The sequence below is a fragment of the Zalophus californianus genome, chromosome 3, assembly GCF_009762305.2.
Source record: "Zalophus californianus isolate mZalCal1 chromosome 3, mZalCal1.pri.v2, whole genome shotgun sequence".
In the NCBI taxonomy this organism is placed as follows: domain Eukaryota; kingdom Metazoa; phylum Chordata; class Mammalia; order Carnivora; family Otariidae; genus Zalophus; species Zalophus californianus.
The window spans coordinates 138,173,852-138,196,730 of NC_045597.1; the positions used below are offsets into that span (position 1 = coordinate 138,173,852).

The following is a 22,879-nucleotide window of genomic DNA, read 5'->3' on the forward strand; positions in this document are numbered from 1 at the left end:
CCCTTCTTGCCTTCTTTCCGTCGGAGCGCCTCCGGGTCAGGTGATTCCGTCCTCCTTAAGGGGGAGGGGGCGGCACCTCAGGAGGGCGGGGAGGGAGGGGGCGGGAACCAAAGAACACTCACTAGCTGACGATTGGACAAAGAGCCCGGAGGGCGGGAAGCAGTTCTGGAAGGGGGTGGGACCGCAGAGCCAGAAGAGAGGAGTCGCCGTAGGCCCTGCTGAAGCCGGCCATTGGCAGGGCCTGCAGACTGGCGTGGGTGTGGGACGCTGTAACCCCTGGACGTTGGGGTCGCGGGAAGGGTTTGGCGGTGTGCGGAGAAGTAAGGTGAACTCTGGAAAAGGCTGCGAGTGGCGGGAGGGAAAGCGCGATGAGTCCTCCGAGCTCTGCCACAGAAGCCCGGTATTTTTGTTGCTGTCGCTTCCTGACCCTGGGTAGGAAGGAGGGCAAAACGTTAGACAGGCGCGCGCCTAAACCCACTTTACTGCCACTCTGAAGCCTGAGACGGGGAGTTTTCGTTAAGCTGAGGTTGGGAAGAGGTGGAGTTTGCCGTAAAGTACCCCCAAGGCCTCTACGCGCCTAAGGCGGGAAAGCAAGATAAGTCGGTTTTGAAAAGAAAAGGAAAAACCTTTACTTTGGATGGTATTTGTTCGAATTTTACTTAGTTATAACTGAAACTGATTCTTCCGGCTCCTGAACGCCTGGTACAGTCTAGGATATTAGCATATAATTATGTTCTGAGTAACTTACCAAAAGAAATACAGTGCCCTCCACTATATAACCGTAAGTTAAAACAGTGCAAGGAGTTGGTTATAGGAGAAAATCTTCCATAATAAGGTGTATTCTATTTTATCAGTTTTCTTTTACTTAGTAGTTACGGATTTTAAACATACCAACTTTAATAATGTCACACTTTTAAAATATCAGCAACTCCTTATTAACATTTACAAAGGACCAAAGGACACCAAATTAGAATATGGAATAGAAATGGATCTCTTCCCATACTACTATTCCACTGCTCACTGGGTTACTACAATGACAAAGAAATGTCTGTCAAGCTTTGAAAGTAGCTGTTTTAAAAAGGATGGAGAAGGAAGACCATCTGATTAATTTAACATGAGGGACAAAAGAGACCGTATATACTGTTCTGCAATTGACACAGATATACTCCTGAAAACACAGAAGAATAGTGCTGAAAATATTTTTTTAATGTTGCTCTGTGATTCTCTATATAACAAATATTTCAGCGTTAAGTGTGGGGATATTGATTGTTCAATAAATATGCACAATGAAAAGTATGATCAGGGGCTCCTGTGAAAATTTGTTTTAACTGTCTTTTAAAAAAAGCCATTTTTTCATCTATTATGTGATTATAAATTATGAATAAAGTTTATGTATTAATATAAAATGCACTCTCAAACATCCAAATCAAAGTGAAACTGAAATTATTGGAAGATTGTGAGGTATTGTATTTGAAAGTTAGTAAGTGTGCAGTTCAATAATGATATCTGGCATAAAAGTGAAATTCTGATGGCACTGAACCTTTTACCAGATTTCTGGCCTGTGTACATATATGTGAGGCTCTTTTAAAACTAATTTCATTATTCAAAAGACCAGAAAGAAGCCAGAATATTAACACTGTTTACTTCTCAAGTTAAAATGAAAGTACTATCCCTATCTAATATCAGTGACACTGTAGTAGTGTTTGTGTCATGTAGAACTAATTATATCAGTTAAACTTCGCAGCTCAGATTACTGATACTGAATACGATGATGGACAAGATGTGCAAATGACAAATCACAAGTTATTAGATCAAGTATGTATTCACTAAAACCGTGCTTTTCTCCAACTCTGAACATGTCTAATGTGAGGAAAAGAACTATAAGTGTTATGGCATTGCAAAATTGCATCAATTAGATTTTCTTAAAACAATTATTTTCCATTCACTTATATCAAAAATTCAAAATTCTTTTCTCCACTTTTGATTCATTTTCAGTTGGCAGTAGATTTGGTTTTAAATTTCTCCCCCTCATCCCTACTTCTCCAGTCTGTTGTCAAGTAGTTAAATATCTACATAATGCACATGGAGAGAAACATGTTATTTTATTTATTTATTTATTTTTAATATTTTATTTATTTATTTGATAGAGAGACACAGTGAAAGAGGGAACACAAGCAGGGGGAGTGGGAGAGGGAGAAGCAGGCTTCCCGCGGAGCAGGGAGCCCGATGTGGGGCTCGATCCCAAGACGCTGGGATCATGACCTGAGCTGAAGGCAGACGCTCAACAACTGAGCCACCCAGGCTCAGAGGAACGTGTTATTTTAAAGAAAATCTTTCAGGAGCCCTCAAAGAAGAAAGAAGAATTATTTAGTAATATAAATAGTACTCTGCTCTGTTGTGAGAATGTAGTTTTAGCTACTTTTCTTTTTTAAAAAGTAAACAAAGTGAGAAAAAAAATAAAGGAGATCACAGGGAAAAAACAGGTGGAAAGGATGCAAACTGTTCCATACCATGTTGGCAACCTGGTAGTTAGAAAATGTCTTGCTTTATATATTTGTAATTCCACAACAGTTCCTTTACTATAACTTTTTTACAAATGGAGAAAAAATTCAGCTTAGACAAAATGAATGTAGTTATTATTTTCAGTTCTGATCTTGTGAACTTGTCTCACTCTCCATATCTTAATAAAACACTTTGCTTTTAAATTTTTTTCTCTTTGTCATGCCTCAGTATCCCCTAACAGCCCTAAAATTCTCTACAGTCTTCTCTTTTGCAAATGCAGGAGATTTGTTCTGGACCCCTCCTTTGCCTGTCTTATCATTCCATATGTACATCTACCCAACTTACTCCTAAGAAAATTAGTGAGGATCTGGTAAACCTCCTCTAAGAACCCAGCATGACTTCTGAGTAAAATTGGTATCCCTTAGATACAAGAGGCTATTTGAAGAACACTATTTCTATCACAGAAATGCCCATTATTACATACTGCAAGAAACAATGGAGGCCTCTATTTGCTCTCAAAACCTTCCAAATGCCACAGAATATTGTATTTCCACCTTATTGAGAAGAGCTATTATGTGGTTAATCCATTAATCTGCTAAGGTTCTTAAGAATTCAACTAAAACCCTACTGAAGTATATATATTTATATAAGGTATTTAAGTATACTAAAATATAAATATACAGGTATGTATATATGACAAATAGAGTGAAAAGGAAGATTTAATTTGTAAGTTTCTGTTGTAGCTAAACAAAACACAGCATATTCCAGGGCATCCCTTATGTCTGCCTTGGACTCAGAGAAAGCCTCTGCATTTTCACAGGTATCTTCAAGATGCAGCCCAGTACAGTACAGAGTGATGAGATGAGGACAGCATGGCCCTAGACATTTTAGTTGATTTTTTGGTTGCTTCTACCTCATGGTAGATCTTCTTTCCTTCCCCCCTACAACCTAGGGTTTTCCTGCACATCCCTGAAATGGCCTACATCATAGTTAACCTTTCAGCATCTGTTCTCACTATGGGAATTTCCATTCAGAACATTTCAAGTACAAGGAGGGTCCTTGTCCACTTCTCACCCCCAGTCTTTGGGTCTCAAAAGAGTTTGTAATTAATTGCGTGTGGCATTGTGGGGGAAAAATTAGAGGGCTGTATTTATCTTCAAATCATACCTTAGCTTATGCCAGTCTCAGCGAGACCAGTCCAAAGAGAGAGAATGGAATTTAAAGGCCTACTTTCTAGCCTTAGTATCAATGCCTCCTCCTACCTCTCTCTCATCCCACTAACTTGAAAGAGGGTTTATCATCAGTATACTTAGCTTTCCACACACTATAAAGTTACCAATACAGGTAGATGGAACCACTCCTAGGGTAAAGAATTGTCTGGCATTCCAGTGTCTACCCTTGATGACTCCCCATAACTAGTCTGTCAATCCGAGGCCCACATAATAGCAAAGCCATGAATTCCTTATGCCAGAAACCAAGAAAGGCCTGGTCATATGGACCCTCCCAAGCCATAGACTAATACCTTTCTCTTTCCAGTTACATTCTCACCTGGGAGACAGCCTCTTATGTTAACTGTAAACCTAATGCTCTGTTTCTATAGTTTACTATTCATAAAGTATCAATATTTATTGAGCATGAACATGCCAGGCACTGTTCCTGGCCCTGCAGCTACAACTATAAACAAGACACAGTCCCTTAAGGAGACTTTCATGGGAGAGGAGGCGAGTCACAACACATTTACCAGCAATATAAACAGTAGTAAGTGCTGTGGAGAAAATAAAGCAGAAATGTGATAACATGCAGTATTATAAGCTTACCCCTTTTGTACAACTTTAGGGGTCTTGAGAGCTAAAGATGTTTTAGATATCTCTGGAGAGGTAGATAAATACTTTGAGTTGTCCTTTAGATAGAAATCTTAAGGGAATAATACTGAGCTGTCCAGTATCTGAGAGACTCAGCCAAACTATGTAACTATTTGAGAAAGCAAACCCTGGGACTCTCCTGTAAGAGGAACAGATCCTGGAATCTCCGTGGCTGGGAAATGCTAACTAAATGCTTTTTGTTGAAAAGTAGCCACTGAAAACAACCATGGTCCTCTCAGGAGTCTCTGCCAAGATCAGTTGTAGGATGCTAGCTCATGCTAATAGGTAGAACAATCAAAAGCCCTTGGATTTATGAGTCCCTATTGATCTTAGGTCAATTCTTCTCTTCAATATTTAAGCTCCCTTGAAAAAGAAGCTCTAAGTTACTAAACATCTAAGAGGAGATAGATTACTTGCATCATTCAGGAGAAGGAAGTGCAGATTCTTACTAGGAATGTGGGCCAATTTTTAGAGATTATAAACAGATTGATAGCTGAAAGGATGTGACCTAGGGATGTAGGGTTACCCTCAATTTACATAACTGTTTCTATAAAGTTGTAAGTGAAATGTCATATTGGAGCCTGTTTTCTCACTGACAGATTATACCAGTGGTTCTATTTTTTATTTTGGGACCCTGCACTCCATAACAACATGTTAACAAAAATAACATTTTAAAAAAATAACTGTATTTTCCAAAACAAAAATAGAATGGCATCATATTCACTTTTGTAAATAACTACATCACACGTAATAGTAGCTGCATTTTTGTATCTATTTCTGTATTTGATCTGTTGTATTATGTTGTTTTGGTTGAAGTTCTGATGACAATCTAGCCTCACACAGCTGTGTTAGTGGAAAAGGGAAGAACTTGTGAACCCCCCGAAAGGTTCTAAGGGCCCTCTGAAGTTTTCAGACCACACTTTGAGAATCATTGGATTAGCAGTACATTCCAAAAGGAAGGGGGGAAAAACTGCCCAATGAATGAGTTGATAGCTTTTTGAAAGATAAGGAGTCTAAGTCAAGGCATGTGGGGAATTGTAGTATTTTAGTACAGTGTTTTAAAAGCTTAATGTATATACAAATCACCTGGGATCCTTCTTAAAATTCAGATTCTGATTCAGAAGATCTGGTGTGAAGCTCTAGAACCTGAACGTCTGACAATGTCCCAAGTGATGCCAACACTGCAGATCCCTGGACTTCACTTTGAGTAGCAATGCTGTAGTATATTGTAATATACACATCACCAGAAAGCCTATAAAAGAATGCACAGGTGAGCTTGTATGTATGTGTTGTAGGAGAAGAGGGTAGGATAAGGGTGGGTGGAGGGAAGAGTATAAATAAACTCATGCTATCTACCTTCGAAAAATCTGTAAAAATGATGACATCACTTATAAGTCCTATTTTATCACAAGTTTTGACTACTACTTACTAACTATATGTATATCAAAGCAAGCTAAGGCATAATGTTGCTATTGGCAGAGACAGAGTCCAACTGCCATGTTTGTTGAGGCAGAGGAGGATGATATTAGATCTGAAAAAAAATAATTTTTGGTCCTAATAATGTAAAGAATTTGGCAAGTAATTGATGGACTATGTATTTAGGTCTTATGTCCATAATATTTTCAATAGAGTAATACCATGAAATTACCAAATTAATATATACTCAGCATGTAGAAACTTCAACAACTCATAATTTCAGGTGCAGAAATCACATATTTAGAAGGGTTTGCAGAGGATAGTACTGATATTTTCTTATTCCAAACACTTAACACCCAAACCAAACCACATTGACTGAAATTACCAAATAGAACTTAAAACTTACAGCAGAAGCATGAGTATATATTTTTTTGGTTCTCAAATGATATTTCCCATTTATCTATAATCCTTCTTTAAACTTAACTTTAGTGACATTCATTTCTACCTATAGCTGCTCAGCAAATTTTTATCATTCCTTGGACATACCTTACCTCTAAGAGCTTTTACTCCGAAGTTCTTTACATTTCTTTTCTATTTATTGGGTCTTACTGAAATGGATCTTCAACCGTATTGTGCTCCCTGGGCCTTTCACCATCCTATTTTATTTTCATAAAATACACATAACAAAATTTACCATCTTAACCATTTTAAGTATCTATTTCAGTGATATTAAATACATTCATAATGAGGGGCGCCTGGCTGACTCAGTTGGAAGAGCATGCGATTCTTGATCACAGGGTTGTGAGTTTGAGCCCCACATTGGGTACAGATTACTTAAAAATCAACTTAAAAAAAATACATTCATAATGCTATACAACCATCATTACCATCCATGTCTATAACTCTTTTCATTTTGTAAAACTGAAATTCCATGCCTGTTAAACTAGACCCCTCCCCCATTGTTCCCACCCCAGCCCCTAGCAACCACAATTCTACTTTTTGTCTCTATGATTTGACTACTCTAACTCCCTAAGTGAATCATACAGTAGTTTGTCTTTTTGTGACAGGTATGTTTCACTTAGCATAGTGTCCTCAGGGTTCATCCACACTGTGGCATCTATCAGAATTTCTTTCCTTTTTAAGGCTAAACAATAGTCTATTACATGTATATACCACATTTTGCTCCATCCATTGATGGACACTTCAGTTGCTTCCATAGTTTAGTTATAATAGTGAATAATGCTGCTATGAACATGAGTGTACAAATATCTCTTCAAAACCTTGCTTTCAGGGGAACCCTCCTACACAGTTGGTGGGAATACAAGCTGGTACAGCCACTCTGGAAAACAGTATGGAGGTTCCTCAAAAAGTTGAAAATAGAGCTACCCTACGACCCAGCAATTGCACTACTGGGTATTTACCCCAAAGATACAAATGTAGTGATCCGAAGGGGCACGTGCACTCCAATGTTTATAGCAGCAATGTCCACAATAGCCAAACTATGGAAAAAGCCAAGATGACCATCAACAGATGAATGGATAAAGAAGATGTGGTATAGATATACACAATGGAATATTATGCAGCCATCAAAAAAATGAAATCTTGCCATTTGCAACAACGTGGATGGCACTAGAGGGTATTATGCTAAGCAAAATAAGTCAATCAGAGAAAGACAAGTATCATATGATCTCATTGATATGAGGAATTTGAGAAACAAGACCCAGGATCATAGGGGAAGGGAGGAAAAAATGAAACAAGGTGAAAGCAGAGAGGGAGACAAACCGTAAGAGATTCTTAATCTCAGGAAACAAACTGAGGGTTGCTGGAGTGGTGTGGGGTGGGAGGGATGGGGTGGCTGGGTGATGGACATTGGAGAGGGTATGTGCTATGGTGAGCAGTGTGAATTGTGTAAGACTGATGAATCACAGACCTGTACCCCTGAAACAAATAATACATTATATGTTAAAAAAAAAAAAAGATAGTAGGAAGGGAAAAATGAAGGGGAGGAAATTGGAGGGGGAGATAACCATGAGAGACTATGGACTCTGAGAAACAAACTGAGGGTTTTAGAGGGGGGAGGTGGGTGAGGGAATGGATTAGTCTAGCAATGGGTATTAAGGAAGGCACTTATTGCATGGAGCACTGGGTGTTATACGCAAACAATGCATCATGGAACACTACATCAAAAACTAATGATGTAATGTATGGTGACTAACAAAATAAAATTAAAAAATAACAAAAAACAAAATGTTGCTTTCCATTTTTGGGGGTATATACCCATAAGTGGAATTGTTGGATCACATGGCAATTCTAGTTTTAACTTTTTGAGGAACCACCATACTGTTTTCCACAGCTGCTGTACCATTTTTGCATTCCTACAAGCAGTGCACAAGGGTTCCAATTCCCCCATATCCTTGCCAACACTTTTTGTTTTGTTTTTTATAGTTGTCATACTCCAGGGTGTGAGGTGGTATCTCACTGTAGCTTTGATTTGCATTTCCCTAATGATTAGCAATGGTGAGCATCTTTTCATGTATTAGTCAGCCACGTGACTATCTTCAGAGAAATGTCTATTTAAGTCCTTTGACCATTTCTAAATTGTGTTGTGTTTTTGTTGTTGAGTTTTAGGACTTCTCTCCATATTGTGGTATTAATCCCTTATCAGATACAGGATTTGCAAATATTTTCTCCCATTTTGTGGGTTGTTTTTTACTGTTGACCATGTCTTTTATTGCACAAAATTTTAAAACTTTTATGATACTCAGTTTATCTAATTTTTTTCTTTTGTTGCCTGTGTCTTTGGTGTCGTATCTCAGAAATCATTGCCAAATCCAGTGTCCTGAAGCTTTTGCCCTGTTTTCTTCTAAGCTTTGTAATTTTCAGTCTTTTTAAGTCTTTGACCAATTTTGAGTTAATTTTTGTGTATGTTATTAGGTAAGGGTCCAACTTCATTCTTTTGCATGTTAATATTGAGTTTTCCAGGCACCATTTGTTGAAAAGGCTCTCATTTCCCCATTGAATGGTCTTGACACTCCTATCAAAAATTATTGGACTGTATATGCAAGGATTTATTTCTGGGCTCTCTATTCTATTCCATTGGTCTTTTGTCTTTATGCCACTAACACTGTTTTAATTACTGCAGCTTTGTAGTAAGTTTTGAAATAAGGAAGTTCATGCATACATCATTTTTTAAGCTTTCTCCACCTCTTTAGTTCTTTGATCATCTGTAATATGGTTGTTTTAGTCTTTCTCTAGGAGATCTGCCCCATCAGGTCTTTTTCTGCAAGATTTATTTTCCCTTTGAACGGGCCATACTTTCCTGTTTTTTGAATGCCTTTTTGTTGTTGCAAACTGGACATCTGAATAACGTGGTTATCTCTGGCAATCAGATTATCCTCCTTCCCTAGGGTTGTTATTTTATTATTTTTGATTGTTGTATACTGTCTCTGTGTGAAGGATTAGCTTGATGTATAAACTTAATGTTTTGTCAGGTCTTCTCTGAGCCTGTGCCTTTTCTTGGGCATGAGTGGTTACTTTCTAATTTTCCCTGTATATGCAGGTGTTTTTGAATGTCCTAGTCTTTAGCATCTGGCTCCCAAAAGGGGAAAAAGAAAAAACAAGGGGGGAAATGGATACCTTCCCCTGGAAGTCACTTCAGCTGGAGGGGAAGGGGCTTGCAACAATGAGGGGAGGGGCAGCAACAATGGCCACCCTCCTCTTTATCTGTACCTCTGTAACCAGAAGTAACAATCAGTGATCAAAGAAAGCATTGATAACCAATATTTGGAGGACAGGGTTCTTTCTGCTTACCCTGGTTCCCGCAAGCTGTGTGGAAGCTGCTCCAAGATGTGCATAGCAGCCTGCCCTGCGGTTGGGGCTGAGGGCCGGCAGCTGCTACTCCATGAAGACCTGAAATTGAAATTAACCCCACTTTACAGTTCAAGCCTTCCTCTGGAAGTTGCAAGCCTCTACTAGACAAGAGTTCCAATATAGTCAAATTAGATTTGGACAGTGCAATTGTTGTCTAGGTGGGAAGAGATTCCTGGTGCTTCCCACTCCATCTTTCCAGGATACCCTTGACCTCCCTCTTTTATTCTAACTTATCACTCCTATTGTGGCTTTACTCATTCCTTACCAGGTTTGAAGCTCAGAGGTTAGCCTGTTAAACAATGTCCTTGCTTGCTGTCTGCTTAAAGCTCCTTTGACCTGTCATTTCTTCTCGTCAGTAACCAGCCTTGATAATAACCCTCACTGCTCTGTTAATCAGTTGTGTTAACAAACTTCCCAACATTGCTGGGGAGTCATAAGACTAGGTTGAGACTTACAAGTTCATGTTACCACCTGGAGCTGGGCTCTTCTGCGCTTCTGCTGCTCTTCACCTGGAGCTGGGTTCTGCACTTCTTTTGTTCACATCTACTCCATACCATACACCATACCTTTCCTCTTTTCAAGCCCACAAGGTTAAGATTATGCTTCAATTTTGTGCTTTAAATTGTTAACAAAACGTCTCCCAAATCAGCTTTTCCTTTGTCATCCCTGACATAAACATACCAAAAAAAAAAAAAAAAAATCAAAGCATGGTCTTTGGAATCGAGTAAGGTCTGAATCTGGATCCCATCTTTGCCACTTTGTCATCTGATTTTGGGAATTAACCTTTCTTAAGCCTATTTTTCTGTCCATTTTTTCTCCCCAATTATGCAGGGTTGTCATGAGGACTAAAATTCCTAGGAAAGGTAGTGGCACTTGTGTGATGCACATACCCTGTCCTTCCCCAACTGGTTCCCAAGATCTAGACATCAAATCCTAGATATAATTTTCACATTTTTTAAAACATACTGTAGTATTAGAAAGAAACTGTTGTTGAACCAACTAGCATCCCAAGATGCTACTGATAAGCAATGCTTTAGCGATTTTTGGCTTTAAAAATATAGCCAATTAAGTTTACTTTTTGGTATTTGGTTTTTATTACTTTTAAATTTTATTTGACAAAGAGAGCCAGAGAGCACAAGTGGGGGGGGGGGGATGGCAGAGGGAGATGAGCAGGGAGCCCGCCACAGTGTTCAATCCCAGGACCCTGTAATCATGACCTGAGCAGAAGGCACTCAACCAACAGAGCCACCCAGGCACCCCACCTTTTAAAATGTTTTTATTTGATATTTGGTTTCTAATGAGAGCCTTGTTCAGGCAAGAAACTAGCTGCTAGAGATTTTCTTCTTAGAAACTCTACTTTGTTATATAGACACTTAATTGCTTAACATGAGACTTACTGAAAAAGCAAAAACCACCCCCAACCCTAGTCTAACAAGGCTTCAATTCCTAAAAAGCTGACATTACTTATTTGTAGATCCAGCTTTGTAAGACCAGCCAAGTTAGTCTCGGAAGGTAATTCTGCTCCCAGGTATCATAATTCGTTACTATCTTAGTTTAATTAATTGTATCTCATAGAAACTGAAAACACATATTTCTCCTTTATATGAGTAACCAAAAGCCCTGCGAATTACAATGTGCAGAATACTATATAAAAGAATTCTCATAAAAATTGACTCGTTTTCATCACGGTGCAACTGCTTAGTTTCCTGACTTGTATAGCATCTGCCTGAATGCATAATCTTTGTGATGATCTAAATTTAGGTCAAGTACAAATCACGGCAAAAATTAAAGTTTTCATCTTTAATGAAATGACCGTGGAAATAATGTACATTTCCATGACACCAATACTACAGTTTTCGGAGTCACAGTAAGATACACAGAATTACATCCGTAATTAATATGAATGCCAACATTTCAAGCAGTAATTTCTGTTACATGGCAAACAAAATCAAGAAAGCAACCATCAAACAAAAGAGACCCATAGCTTCAGACAAGGCAAATCCCAGGATAGCATATGAGAACAGCTGCTGCTTCAGCGAAGGGTTTCTAAAAGAGACACAACACATGTAATTGTTACTTTGAAGTATTTTCTGAATTCCAATACGTTTGGTAAACATTAAAGAATCAGATTACTAGTATGGGATCTTTGTAAACTGGCAAGTCCTGGACAAGTATCTGCCTAGATCTCTTTTGCTTCTGCCTCTGTTCGATATTCCTTTCTTTTCAATCCTAATCATATGGAGAAAAGGTAGGAAGTGATCTCTGTATGTCAATATAAATGGTTAGTCTTCATCCATTTTGAGGGGTTCAGACATACTTGCTATTCCCATGAAAGTACATTCTATACCTCTTAAGATCTGATAGTTTAGAAATAAGGTCTTAAAATGGAAATTGAAACTTTTATTAAAGACTGTGCTGTTAACTAGTCCCAATATAGTTTAACATCAAGAGTGCAGTCTGAAGTCAGAATTAAAATTTCTGACACTTACTAGCTACTTGGGCAATTAGTATAATTTCTGCGAGCTCATCCTTCCTAAGTAAACTAGGATATATCTCCAAGGGGTATTATGAGGGTTAAGTGAGATCATGCATGCAAAGCCCTCAAAATACAATGCAAGACACAGAGTTGGCACTTAATACAAAGTAGCTCTTATTATTTCACTAGTTTTCTAGGTTTCCAACTATGTTAAGCATGCTCTTAAAGTAGCTTATTTGGTGATAGAAATTACCTGGCATAACCAATGATAAGGCTGCCAAAGACTGTTCCAATACCAGCACCAGAACCAGCCACTCCCACTGTTGCAGCACCTGCACCAATAAATTTCGCAGCAGTATCAATGTCTCTGTTGATTGCACTGGTCTGAAACTCCCTTTGGATTAGTTGAGACACACCATTCTGGGCCCCATTAAATACCGCAGAGCCCTAGAAAAATGGAAATAAAGGCAAAGGTTAAATCAGTAATCACAATTAGGGTTTTAATTAAAGGGAGGGTAAAAAAAAAAAAAAAAAATCTCATTAGTGAATGGTTTGAAGGCAGTCTTTTTCCACCCTCGTATGCAAAAAATACTGCAGAGGATAAGCCAATGAAACTTGGCTGAGTTGGCCAAGAAATAAAGCCAGTATATTAAGTATATAGTCTTGAGTTGCCTATATTTAAGATCATATTAGCTACAGTTATTGAAAAGCCTACTCTATTAAAAAGCATATTGAAATACAGTGTTTCATAATTTTCAACAACCTTATGAGGTATATTGTTATCCCTATTCTACAACATTGGAATTACTCGAAGCTCTTGATTTTTCCACTGTGCCACACAATCTCCTATTTGAAATCACAAAATAGAGAAGTAGTTACCATTTGACAGTGTAGTAATTAAAATAGCTAAGACTTACTTGGTGGGGTTACTTAATTTCTATTATTACTGCTATTACCTCTCCAGTCCTAGCCTCTGGTCGAGATAACACTGATGCAGAAATTGGTCTGTAGGCAACTCTGGATCCAGCTCGGATCTATTAAGGAAAAAAACATTCCAAATATTAAGAGTAGATAAGACTTCAATGACCCTTCTTGTACCATGAGTTCTAAAAAAGCCATCAGCATATCAGAAAGCTCATGATTTTCTGTATTGTCTCTTATCTTGCTGTTTGGTTATTTTCAGTCCATGAAGGGAATTTTATTTTAAAGTTGCTAATTAAAGTTAAAAGTGTGCTACATAATCTATTTGTAATAATCTGAAGAGAACTTCTAAATGCTTAAAAAGAAAGCACATTTTTATTTATTTTTTATGACCTTTTTTTTTAAGATTTTTTAATTTATTTATTCGACAGAGAGACACAGCGAGAGAGGTAACACAAGCAGGGCGAGTGGGAGAGGGAGAAGCAGGCTTCCTGTCAAGCATGGAGCCCGAGGCAGGGCTTGATCCCAGGACTCTGAGATCATGAACTGAGCTGAAGGCAGACGATAACAACTGGCCACCCAGGCGCCCCAGAAAGCATTATTCTTAAAATTTCAATTATTGTAGCGCCACGATTCAGATCAGAAAAAAAGCAATAAACATTCCACATTCTTTGGTAAGTTTAAGTGGACCAACAAGTTTATCAAGTGTTGCTATAAACGTTTGTCGTTTAAATTAGCCCATCATTTAATATGAGGACCACAACTTCCGAAATATTCCTGTATGTCCACTAATTTTAAGATACAAAAGCAGTTTAAACAATTCTGTATCAGTGTAAGAATAATCGGTGAAATATCTCACCATAAGGACATACTTAAGTCCAGCGTCTCTGCCCTTGAGTGTCCACTACACTAAGGTCACATAAAATGCCTTCAGAACCAAGACCTGATTCTCTAAAACAAATCCCCCACATCCTACTTCACCTAAAGCTTTTCCAAAATGGTTATGGAAATAACAGCCAGAGGCAGGAAGAAAGACTTTCGTCTCCACCATCTCTTCCTCCGCCCACACAGGGTGAGGCAAAGTCCCTCCCTCTGCAGGAGCGAGTTTGACCTACAGATAGGCAAGGGAGAACGCTGCTGCGGTCAACTAGGCCTCAGAGGCCCCCTACATCCTTAAGACCACCCGAACCTTCGCGCCGACCCCAACCCCACAGAATACCCGTGGAGGAGGGGGAGGGGGCCGCTCCGGCACTAGGGGCAAGGAGGGTTTGACCTACAGCGAGTGGGGCCTGACAACTAGGCCTCGGCTGCTCTCCACCGCACTAGTGGAGGGGAGAAGCGAAGTGAGTTGCCCCAGGATTAGTAGGAAAGGAAGAAGAGGACATACAGGGTGAGGGGTGCGCGGTCCCCACAGGTTGGTGTGCCCCGCCCAGAGGTGCCCCATTCAACAACGTGGACGCTCCAGGCCAAGCGGTCCGCCCTCAGCGCCCCGGCCCAGCCTGGACTACGCACCAGAGCGGGGGTGCAGGCGAGCTTGGCGCAGGCGAACATCTTACACTCTTCGGGGCAGGGCGGCTGGAGGACCTGGGTGACGGCCGACGTGGGCTCCACTCCCGCTTCCCTTCTGCGGAGGTAAAGGGGCATAAGGTCAAGTGCCCTCCCGGGCCTGTCCTTCCCACCCAGGTCCCGCGGGCTCCCGTGCACGCCGTCGGCTTGGGCCCTCGTCCAGCGAGGCGCCAGCTGAATGAATGAGTCCTGACCCAGCGCTGCTCCGCCCCGGCCAGGCCCGGCTCTCGCGCCCTCCGCTTACCTTCCCCGGAGGTGGCGGCGGCAGCGGCAGAGACAGCGACAGCGACGGCGGCAGAGGTCGAAGGAGTGGCGCTGGACGCGCAGGCGCGGTCCGCCTCTTATCCGCGCCGCGGCACCCGGATGGAGAAGGCGGGGAAACGGGGGCAGTAGGGAAGACACTCAAGGTCACTTTGTAACAACTTTATTGGCAACTAGTTGGGAAGGACAACGACAGCCACACAGAGGTGGGCTGGCGGGCAGTGGCTGGTAAAGGAGAGGCAAAAAGAGGAAATTGAAAACTGGCCCTGGCAGAGAGAACTGAACAGGTTGTTTCTCTTTTGATTTAAGCTGGCCAGAGGATAGTGCGACTTTTTCTTTCAGTTGACACCTTGTGAGATTTGACTTTTTTTTTTTTTTTTTTGAGATTTGGCTTTTTAATCAGTTGTTACTTCTCTTTACTAGAGGGGCCCCCTTCCTGGTCATTCTCCTGCTCTGTGAAATAGGACTCTGTGTGTGCGTGGGGATAGAGTTCATGCACTGCTTGACAGAAGAAATTAGGGTCCCCAGCAAAGCGAATACATTTCCTTGAAGGAATCTGTTAAAGTATTCCAAAAATATGGCTACTCCTTTGAGTGACAGGACCTGACAAAGAAGTACTGGGACAAAGGAATGAGCACATGAATAGGTCAAAGAGTTTTGTGACTTTGGGCACAAAGTTGCCGCTTGGTAAAGTGAGGGAGGTAATTTTTCCTCCAGCTGTATGCTTGGAAGAATTAAGAGATGTGATGTATTATATGGGACTAAAGAAAGTCCGAGTATTTTCAAAACCGACCCAACTTTAGCACCTGCTTTTGTCCAAATGATTGGACAAATCATTTTCTTTGATGAATACAGAAATGTCTCAGAAAAAAATGGCTCTTACTGAACTTCTAGTAGATCCTCAAATTCTGTAAATGTTACTAAGTTGTTCTTAGTAGTTCTACTGGAAGTGATACTAGTCAACATAAAAGATTAATCATCTAGTATGCCCAGTTGAAGGGATAGCAGGGGACTGAAATCCCACCCACTTGGCCTAGAGTCTTGGCATGGGACAATGTCCACCCAGAGGATCACCCTTTTTCTAATTAGCACAAAGGTGTGGTATCATCTAGTGGCAACCCTAGGGAGAAGCCCTCAGAATTGAAACATGAAGAATGAATAAGAATTTGTCACTGACACAACTTCAAATGCAAATGATTCAAAATCATGTGAAAGCTAATCATTTTAGGCTCAATCTTCAGCTGATAAAATAGATAATTCATTTGAATTCACATGTGCAGTTTGAAGAAAGATTATTTTCTCAAGCACTCAATTCTTACCTGAAGGATGTAGTATCCTGTGATGTCTAAAGTAGAATAAACAATGCTCTGCATTCATCAGAGTTCTCCGGAGAACCAGACCAGTAGGAGATTAATTGATTAATTTTTGATTTATCTATTTATTTATTATGAAGAATTAGCACATTGTGGTTATGGAAGCTGAGAAGTCCCATGATCTGCATTTCCAAGCTGGAGACCCAGGAAAACCAGTGGTATAATTCAGTTAGAATCTGAAGGCCTGAGAACCAAGGAGGCCACTTGTAATTCCCAGTCTGAATGAGATGAGATGAGATGTCCCAGCTCAATAGTGAGATGGGGGGAAAAGGGCAAATTTTCTTCCTCTGCCTTTTGTTCCATTCAGACCCTAAATGGATTGGATGATGCCCACCCAGAGTGGGGAGGACAGTCTTTATGAGCCCGCTGATTTAAAGGCTAATCTCATCCAGAAACACCTTCACAGACACACCCAGAGATAACATTTAATTTAGGCACCCCATGGCCGGTCAAATTGACCCAAAATTAACCATCACATATCCCATTCTTCAATAATAGATCCTCATAAGGGACGAACTATCCTAGATGGGTTTGTGTACAGAGATGGTTTAAGGGAGGTTCTTATCTCCTCAGCCATAAATCAGTAGCAGTAACTGTTGAAGAGGAAGAGGGGGCAGGAGAGAAGCTGAGATCCCTAAGAGGATCATTTCCAGGGTGCATATGGGCTAGGTGCCTATGACAGGGAGACGTTCCGTCTAAGTCCAGGCTCTGACTGTCAATATGTCAGTAAGCAGGTGAACTGGCCTAGAAGAGGAGATAGTAGGTCCTTGGTGACTTCGATCAGTTAAAGTTTATTTATGAAGAATATTAGGTGTTCAAAGAACAGATAGTGCTACCTGTGAGAACGGCTTGTGTGTGTGTGTGTGTGTGTGTGTGTGTGTGTGTGTGACAAAGTGGATCTTGAGTGATACCAACCCATGTTGCTAGAGGGTGAATATTTGCACTGAGGAAGGTTGAAGAAAAATGTCACCTTCTGAGAGGAGTAAAGTGAGACCATAAAGATGCACAGGGGACTTCTTTTGAAGTATTCAATTCTCTATTTTTTTCTTAAATAGTGGAGATGATCATCTTTTTTTTTAAGATTTTATTTATTCATTTATTTGAGAGAGAGAGAAAGAAAGAAAGAGAGTACATGTGTGCATGTGCCAGCAGGAGTGCGAGCTGGGGGAGGGGCAGAGGGAGGGACAAGCAGACTCCACACTGAGCTGGGAGCCTACTGGGGGGTGGGGGCTGGATCTCATGACCCTGAAATCACAACCTAAGCCAAAATCAAGATTCGGGCGCTCAACTGACTGAGTCACCCAGGCACCCTAGAGATGATCATCTTAAGTGATGACATCATAGTTTGGTATTATGTGATAAGCCTGAGTGAAGATGGCATGGAGAAGAAAGGAATGGGGCAGTAAAGAGAAGTATAGAAAATCCTTTTCCCAATGTAAGTGCAATAATCCCTCCTATCCTGCATGCCCCTTTGCATTGTGACTTTGCCACTCATCAAGTAATGGAGTCTGTTTTCCTTCTCCTTAAATCTGGGCTAATCTTATGACTTGCTTTGACCCAGAGAAGTGACAGTGTGACTTCTGGACTAATAAGAGGTCTCATAGCTTTCATTTTCTCTTTGGAAGCCAACCATCACATCAAGAAACATGGGTTAGACTACTAGATAAGACTAGTAGATAAGAAACCTTCTGGACAGAAAAAAAGCCTCATAAAAGAGAACTGAGGTGCCCCGGACATTTGAGTGAGGCCCTGTTGGGTTTTCTAGCTTCAATCAAGCCTTCCCAGCCAACACCACATGGAAGAGAAATGAGCCTTGCCTAAATTTCCTGACCCACAGAATCAAGAGCAATGAAAAGGTTATTGTTTGAAGCTACGAAGTTTTAGGGTGGTTTGTTACACAGCAAGAGATAACTGAAACAAGAAGATACTGTCTTCAAAATATCCACTCCTGGGCGCCTGGGTGGCTCAGTTGGTGAAGCGACTGCCATCGGCTCAGGTCATGATCCTGGAGTCTCTGGATCGGGTCCCGCATCGGGCCCCCTGCTTGGCAGGGAGTCTGCTTCTCCCTCTGACCCTCCCCCCCTCTCATGTGCTCTCTCTCTCAAATAAATAAAATCTTTAAAAAAATTAAAAAAAAAATCCACTCCTTTGAGATCCATGTGGTGGCAGCAGCATTTTTTTTTTCTTTTTAAGGTAATCTCTACACCCAGCTGGGGCTCGAACCCAGGACCCTGAGATCAAGAGCTGCATACTCCACCCACTGCGCCAGCCAGGTGCCCCTTTTTAAATTAATTTTTTAAAGTAATCAGGAGGCAGCAGCATCTTAATGTGGGCAATTTCAGTTCAGAATTCCAGGCATAACTCAGAGCAAATCAGATAGAAGCACATGTTTTGTGCACTGACTCCCCTTTCCTTGAAATTCTGGGGTGGGGTAGGATTGTTATTGTAAAACTATTATAAGATCGCTCTAACCTGGACACATGGAAAGATGCTTAAGTTATCTGCTTTTGAAAGTTTCCATTTTAATAGCCTGTGAAGTTTTCACCAGCCTTCTCACATTAGTGTGATTTAAAAATATATTATTTGTGGAAACAAAAATCAGAAATGTAAGTTAAAAATATTCTGGGCTTTGTTATAAAACTATTTCGCTTTTCTTATTAAAATTTTGTCTCATATTATTGGTCTTAATTTTCTATCATTTTATCTTTTTTAGGAAAATGAACCTCTAAACCTGTACTAATGCTATAGGATCATTCAGTCAAGGTGAGCTCCAAATAAATACTGTGTCCTCTTTGAACATAGTAAGTATACAGGAAAATATAAGAGTTTACATTATAATTGGGGTATATGAAAAATTGAACTGGTATATAAAAAATTGGAGAAAAACACAAATTAGTAACTGTTTTAGGACTATGTTGTATGGTGTGTAATAAGGGAAACACCTTCAGAAAAGAGATTGGCCTGCTTAGAAAGTGCCTCACTGAGACAGACTTGAGCTCGGATGAGAGAGATGGGCTGATTTGTTTAGAAAAGATTTCTTGGGGGGCGCCTGGGTGGCTCAGTTGGTTGAGCGTCTACCTTCGACTCAGGTCATGAACCCAGGGTCCTGGGATTGAGCCCCTCATCAAGGAGCCTGCTTCTTCTTCTCCCTCTGCACCACTCTCCCCCCCACCCCACACTCATGCTCTATCATGCTCTCTCTCTCAAATAAATAAATAACATCTTTTAATAAAAAAAAAAGAAAGAAAACATTTCTTGGTATCCTTTATATAAAACCTAACACTGTCTAGGCTACTAATCACTTTCTAGTGCAGAAATTTTTGTCCTTAATCTTCATTTTTGACTCCTTTACAAATTATTTAGCTACTTTCATGCCATGGAATAAATAAAGTATTTACTAAATGACTCCAAAGATTTAGTAAGGAATTAAAAGTAAGTGTATCTTTTTATGGCCTTTCAGAAGTCCAGATGGTCCAGGCTAAAATTTATATTAAAGAATTACATGAAAACGATATACTAATATATTAAATATTATTACATCCTTTTTTTCTGGTAAGATATGCTAGTTATTGAGGAAAAAGACAATTTTATATCACAGTTGATAATTAATATAGAAAGACTATGTTAGAAGAAAATGAGTAAGTATATAGATATGAGATCAAGTCCCTCTTTTGCCTCTTGTCCATCAGGCACAGCATAGGGAATATAGTCAATAATATCTTAATAACATATGGTGACATATGTTTATTGTGGTGGTGACTACACTTATTGTGGTGAGTCCTGAGGAATGTATAGACTTGTCGAATCACTATGTTGTACACCTGAAACTAATAAAACATTGTATGTCAACTGTACTTCAATAATAGATAAAAGAGTATGTAAGTTACCCATTTTTCACTTAATTTCACTTAATCTTTCTATGGCTAGTTGCCTATACAACATATGTTCTCCCTTTCTTTCTTGGTTATAGAACCCTGTTCAGTTAAAAAATACTGAACTTCCCAGGTTTCCTTACAGTTAAGAATGATCAGTGATATGTAAGTTAAAGTTACTTGGTATTGCCTCTAAGAATGTATACAAAGGGTATAACTTCAACTGGCTCATTTCTTTTTTTTCTTTCCCTTTTTTTTTTTTCCTGCTTGGAATATGGATCCAATGTCTGGAGGTGAAGCAACAATCTTGTACCCATGAGTACAGAAACCAAACATTAAGGATGGAGAAGTTGGAAATGAAAAGGAGATTGAGTTCTTAACTTTTTTTTTAAGTAGCTAGAGCTGCTATTTACTGTCTGTTTATGGACTTCATGTTATACAAGAAAAAAAACCTCTATTTGCTTAAGCCACTGAGGTCAGTCTCTTCTGTTATATGCAGCTGAACACAACACAGACTAATGGGTCTACATCTCTGATGCCTTTTGGTCTTTAGTCTGTGATTACAGCAGAAATAGCCCTCCTCCCACAGAATTTACATTAATTTAGGACTGTCTTTTTTCCATATTCCATGGTATATCTGGTATATCTGGTAGGGACCAACTAGGAGACAAAACCATTTTAGTAATTTGACAAAGAAAATTTAATGTAAAGATTGTTAACCAATAAAAGGTATCTACTAAGAAGGATAGAGTGGATTCTAAGGGGTGCAGAAGTAGCAACTGTCGGAATAGCTACTACCCTTGGCTAAGGAAGAGTGAACAGAGAGGAAGAATTTGGAAATTTAGAGGAGAGGGCATGGCTGTCACAGGAACTTATAGTCAACTTGTGGTGAAGGAACTTGCTGGAGGTACCAGCCACAAATAAACCAGGAAGACTGCTGAGGTGCACATAACCAGGCCTCTCTTGCAAACCAACCGATGGGCTCCACACCAGAAGAAAGAAAAGTTGGTTCCTCCAGCTCTGGCCTCACAGAGTCTTTCCATAGCCCTCTCCTGGCAATGCCTAACATTTTGCCAGTTGTCAAAGCAGAAATGCCGGCAGGGTCCAGCTCTAGAATAACGAAGCAAGGCAAAGAAGGATGGATTTGTAGCTGAGAAGCCATAAGTTAATAACTGGCACAGATGGTAAGATTCTCAAGGGCAAGGATAAGGTCTAATTCTATTTATGTCTTCTACAGCACCTAACAGAGTTAAACATAGTAGTCACTCAATACATTTTTGCTCAATAATATATAAGGGGCTTAGTATATACAAAGTAATTTGAAATAATTTTTTTGTTCTTCTCTTTTGACTAAGATATTAGTTTCTTTGGACAAGTTAGAATGACCTCTAGAATGCCTTTTCTTTCTAGTATTGCAGAATTCAAACTAAGAGAAACAGGAACATTTTTCGGTTTGTGACATGGGTTTGTTCAAACATTTTTATGTGTTTATGAAGGACTCTGAGTTTATACTCTCATGTGCTTAATGAATTCATTGAAAAACCAAAACATTAGCACCCTTTATTGATCCATTCTTTTGAGACAACATAATATTGGCAGGAATGGTTCATAAACTGAAGCAGCCTCAAGTTGGAGTTGTGAAGTAGGCAATGTCCATCTGCAGTTCCTTTTTCACTTCTTTTTTCAATGCCTTTGGTCCATCCCGAGCCACTTGTTCTTTCTGCAGGCACCTGCTATCTTCATGGTGACTATTGACTATGCAAGTTTCTCCACGGTGGCACCTACTGAAGCCATCTCTCTCCCGGCAGAGTCCAGCTTCTGAACTCTTACCCATGTAAAATATTCATCTCTTAGTGCTTGCTTCAGCAGCACATATACCAGCGTTATAATGATAGAGAAGATTAACATGGTCCCTGTGCAAGGACAACACACAAACTCAAATATTCCATATTTTTATAGTATGCTACCATTTACCTCAGAAGGTAGGGTGGGGAGATGGTGATGGATGTTAATGCATCTAAGAAGTGGAAGGAATTACAAATGTATTTCCTATGTTGAAAAACTAGAAGGTTTTTCAACCATCAACGGATGGTTACCCGTGGGAAGAGAAATAGGTTGGAGGGAATAAGAATAGAAGCTAGACTTCTTTGAATTATACTTTGCTTTGTAGATTTGATTTTGGAAGCATGCAAACCATTTATGAAAGTAAATGTTTAAAAAATCCCCCCAAATTGAAAGTAAATGAAACAAATGAATTTAACTGCATCTAATTGGTATCATAACTACACAGGGTAAATACAGAGAGTTTCTATAGATGAATAAAAAGCTCCTTGATCACTCTGCTTCACGTGCACTGGTCTCTTTGCTATTCCTCCAACATGCCAACCATATTCCACCTCATAGAGTTGCACATTTGTTCCTTTAGCCTGGACCACCTTTCTGCTGGATATTCACTTGGTTTACAACTCTACTTTGTTCAAGTCTTTGCTCAAGTCTCTTCTTAAGAGAGGCCTTCCTGAATCCCTTACATATCTTTGTCTGTCTCCATAACACTTACTGCTACCTGCCATTATTTGTTTGGCTCTCTCATTAGGCTGTAAGTCCATGGCAGCAAGGACTTTGTTTTGTTCATTGCTGTACCCACAGAGTCTAGAACATACTTGGCCCATTAATAGGCACTAAGTACAATGGGGTTGGAGACAATCATTGATAAAATTTATTACATTATCCCCTCTGTGGTACTTGAATTAATTAAACTAA

At 39.8% G+C, this 22,879-nt stretch overlaps 1 protein-coding gene, 1 long non-coding RNA gene and 1 other non-coding gene across 3 annotated transcripts; 2 read left to right on the forward strand and 1 right to left on the reverse strand.

Moving 5' to 3' along the window:
- The first annotated feature begins 178 nt into the window (after nucleotides 1-178).
- Nucleotides 179-22,450, forward strand: LOC113919176. Its single transcript, XR_003518873.2, has 4 exons — nucleotides 179-325; nucleotides 5,474-5,634; nucleotides 18,961-19,010; nucleotides 20,413-22,450. It is a non-coding gene; the product is annotated as an uncharacterized LOC113919176 (long non-coding RNA).
- Nucleotides 11,431-14,983, reverse strand: ATP5MC3 (ATP synthase membrane subunit c locus 3). Its single transcript, XM_027587956.1, has 5 exons — nucleotides 14,858-14,983; nucleotides 14,560-14,671; nucleotides 13,083-13,160; nucleotides 12,380-12,573; nucleotides 11,431-11,696 (listed from the first exon to the last, which is right to left on the reverse strand). Exons 2-5 carry the CDS (start codon nucleotides 14,596-14,598, stop codon nucleotides 11,582-11,584), a joined length of 426 nt encoding a protein of 141 aa, XP_027443757.1. The 5' UTR covers nucleotides 14,599-14,671; nucleotides 14,858-14,983; the 3' UTR covers nucleotides 11,431-11,581.
- LOC113921158 lies at nucleotides 21,973-22,074 on the forward strand. Its single transcript, XR_003519558.1, has one exon. It is a non-coding gene; the product is annotated as a U6 spliceosomal RNA (small nuclear RNA).
- Nucleotides 22,451-22,879: the final 429 nt, after the last annotated feature.

Coding starts and splice junctions, on each gene's coding strand:
- ATP5MC3 (XM_027587956.1), bottom strand. CDS start 14,598: ATGTTCGCCTGCGCCAAGCTCGCCTGCACCCCCGCTCTG. Junction 13,161..14,559: donor TCGCCTGCACCCCCGCTCTG/GTGCGTAGTCCA, acceptor TTTCCTTAATAG/ATCCGAGCTGGATCCAGAGT. Junction 12,574..13,082: donor CAGAGGCTAGGACTGGAGAG/GTAATAGCAGTA, acceptor CCATTTTTCTAG/GGCTCTGCGGTATTTAATGG.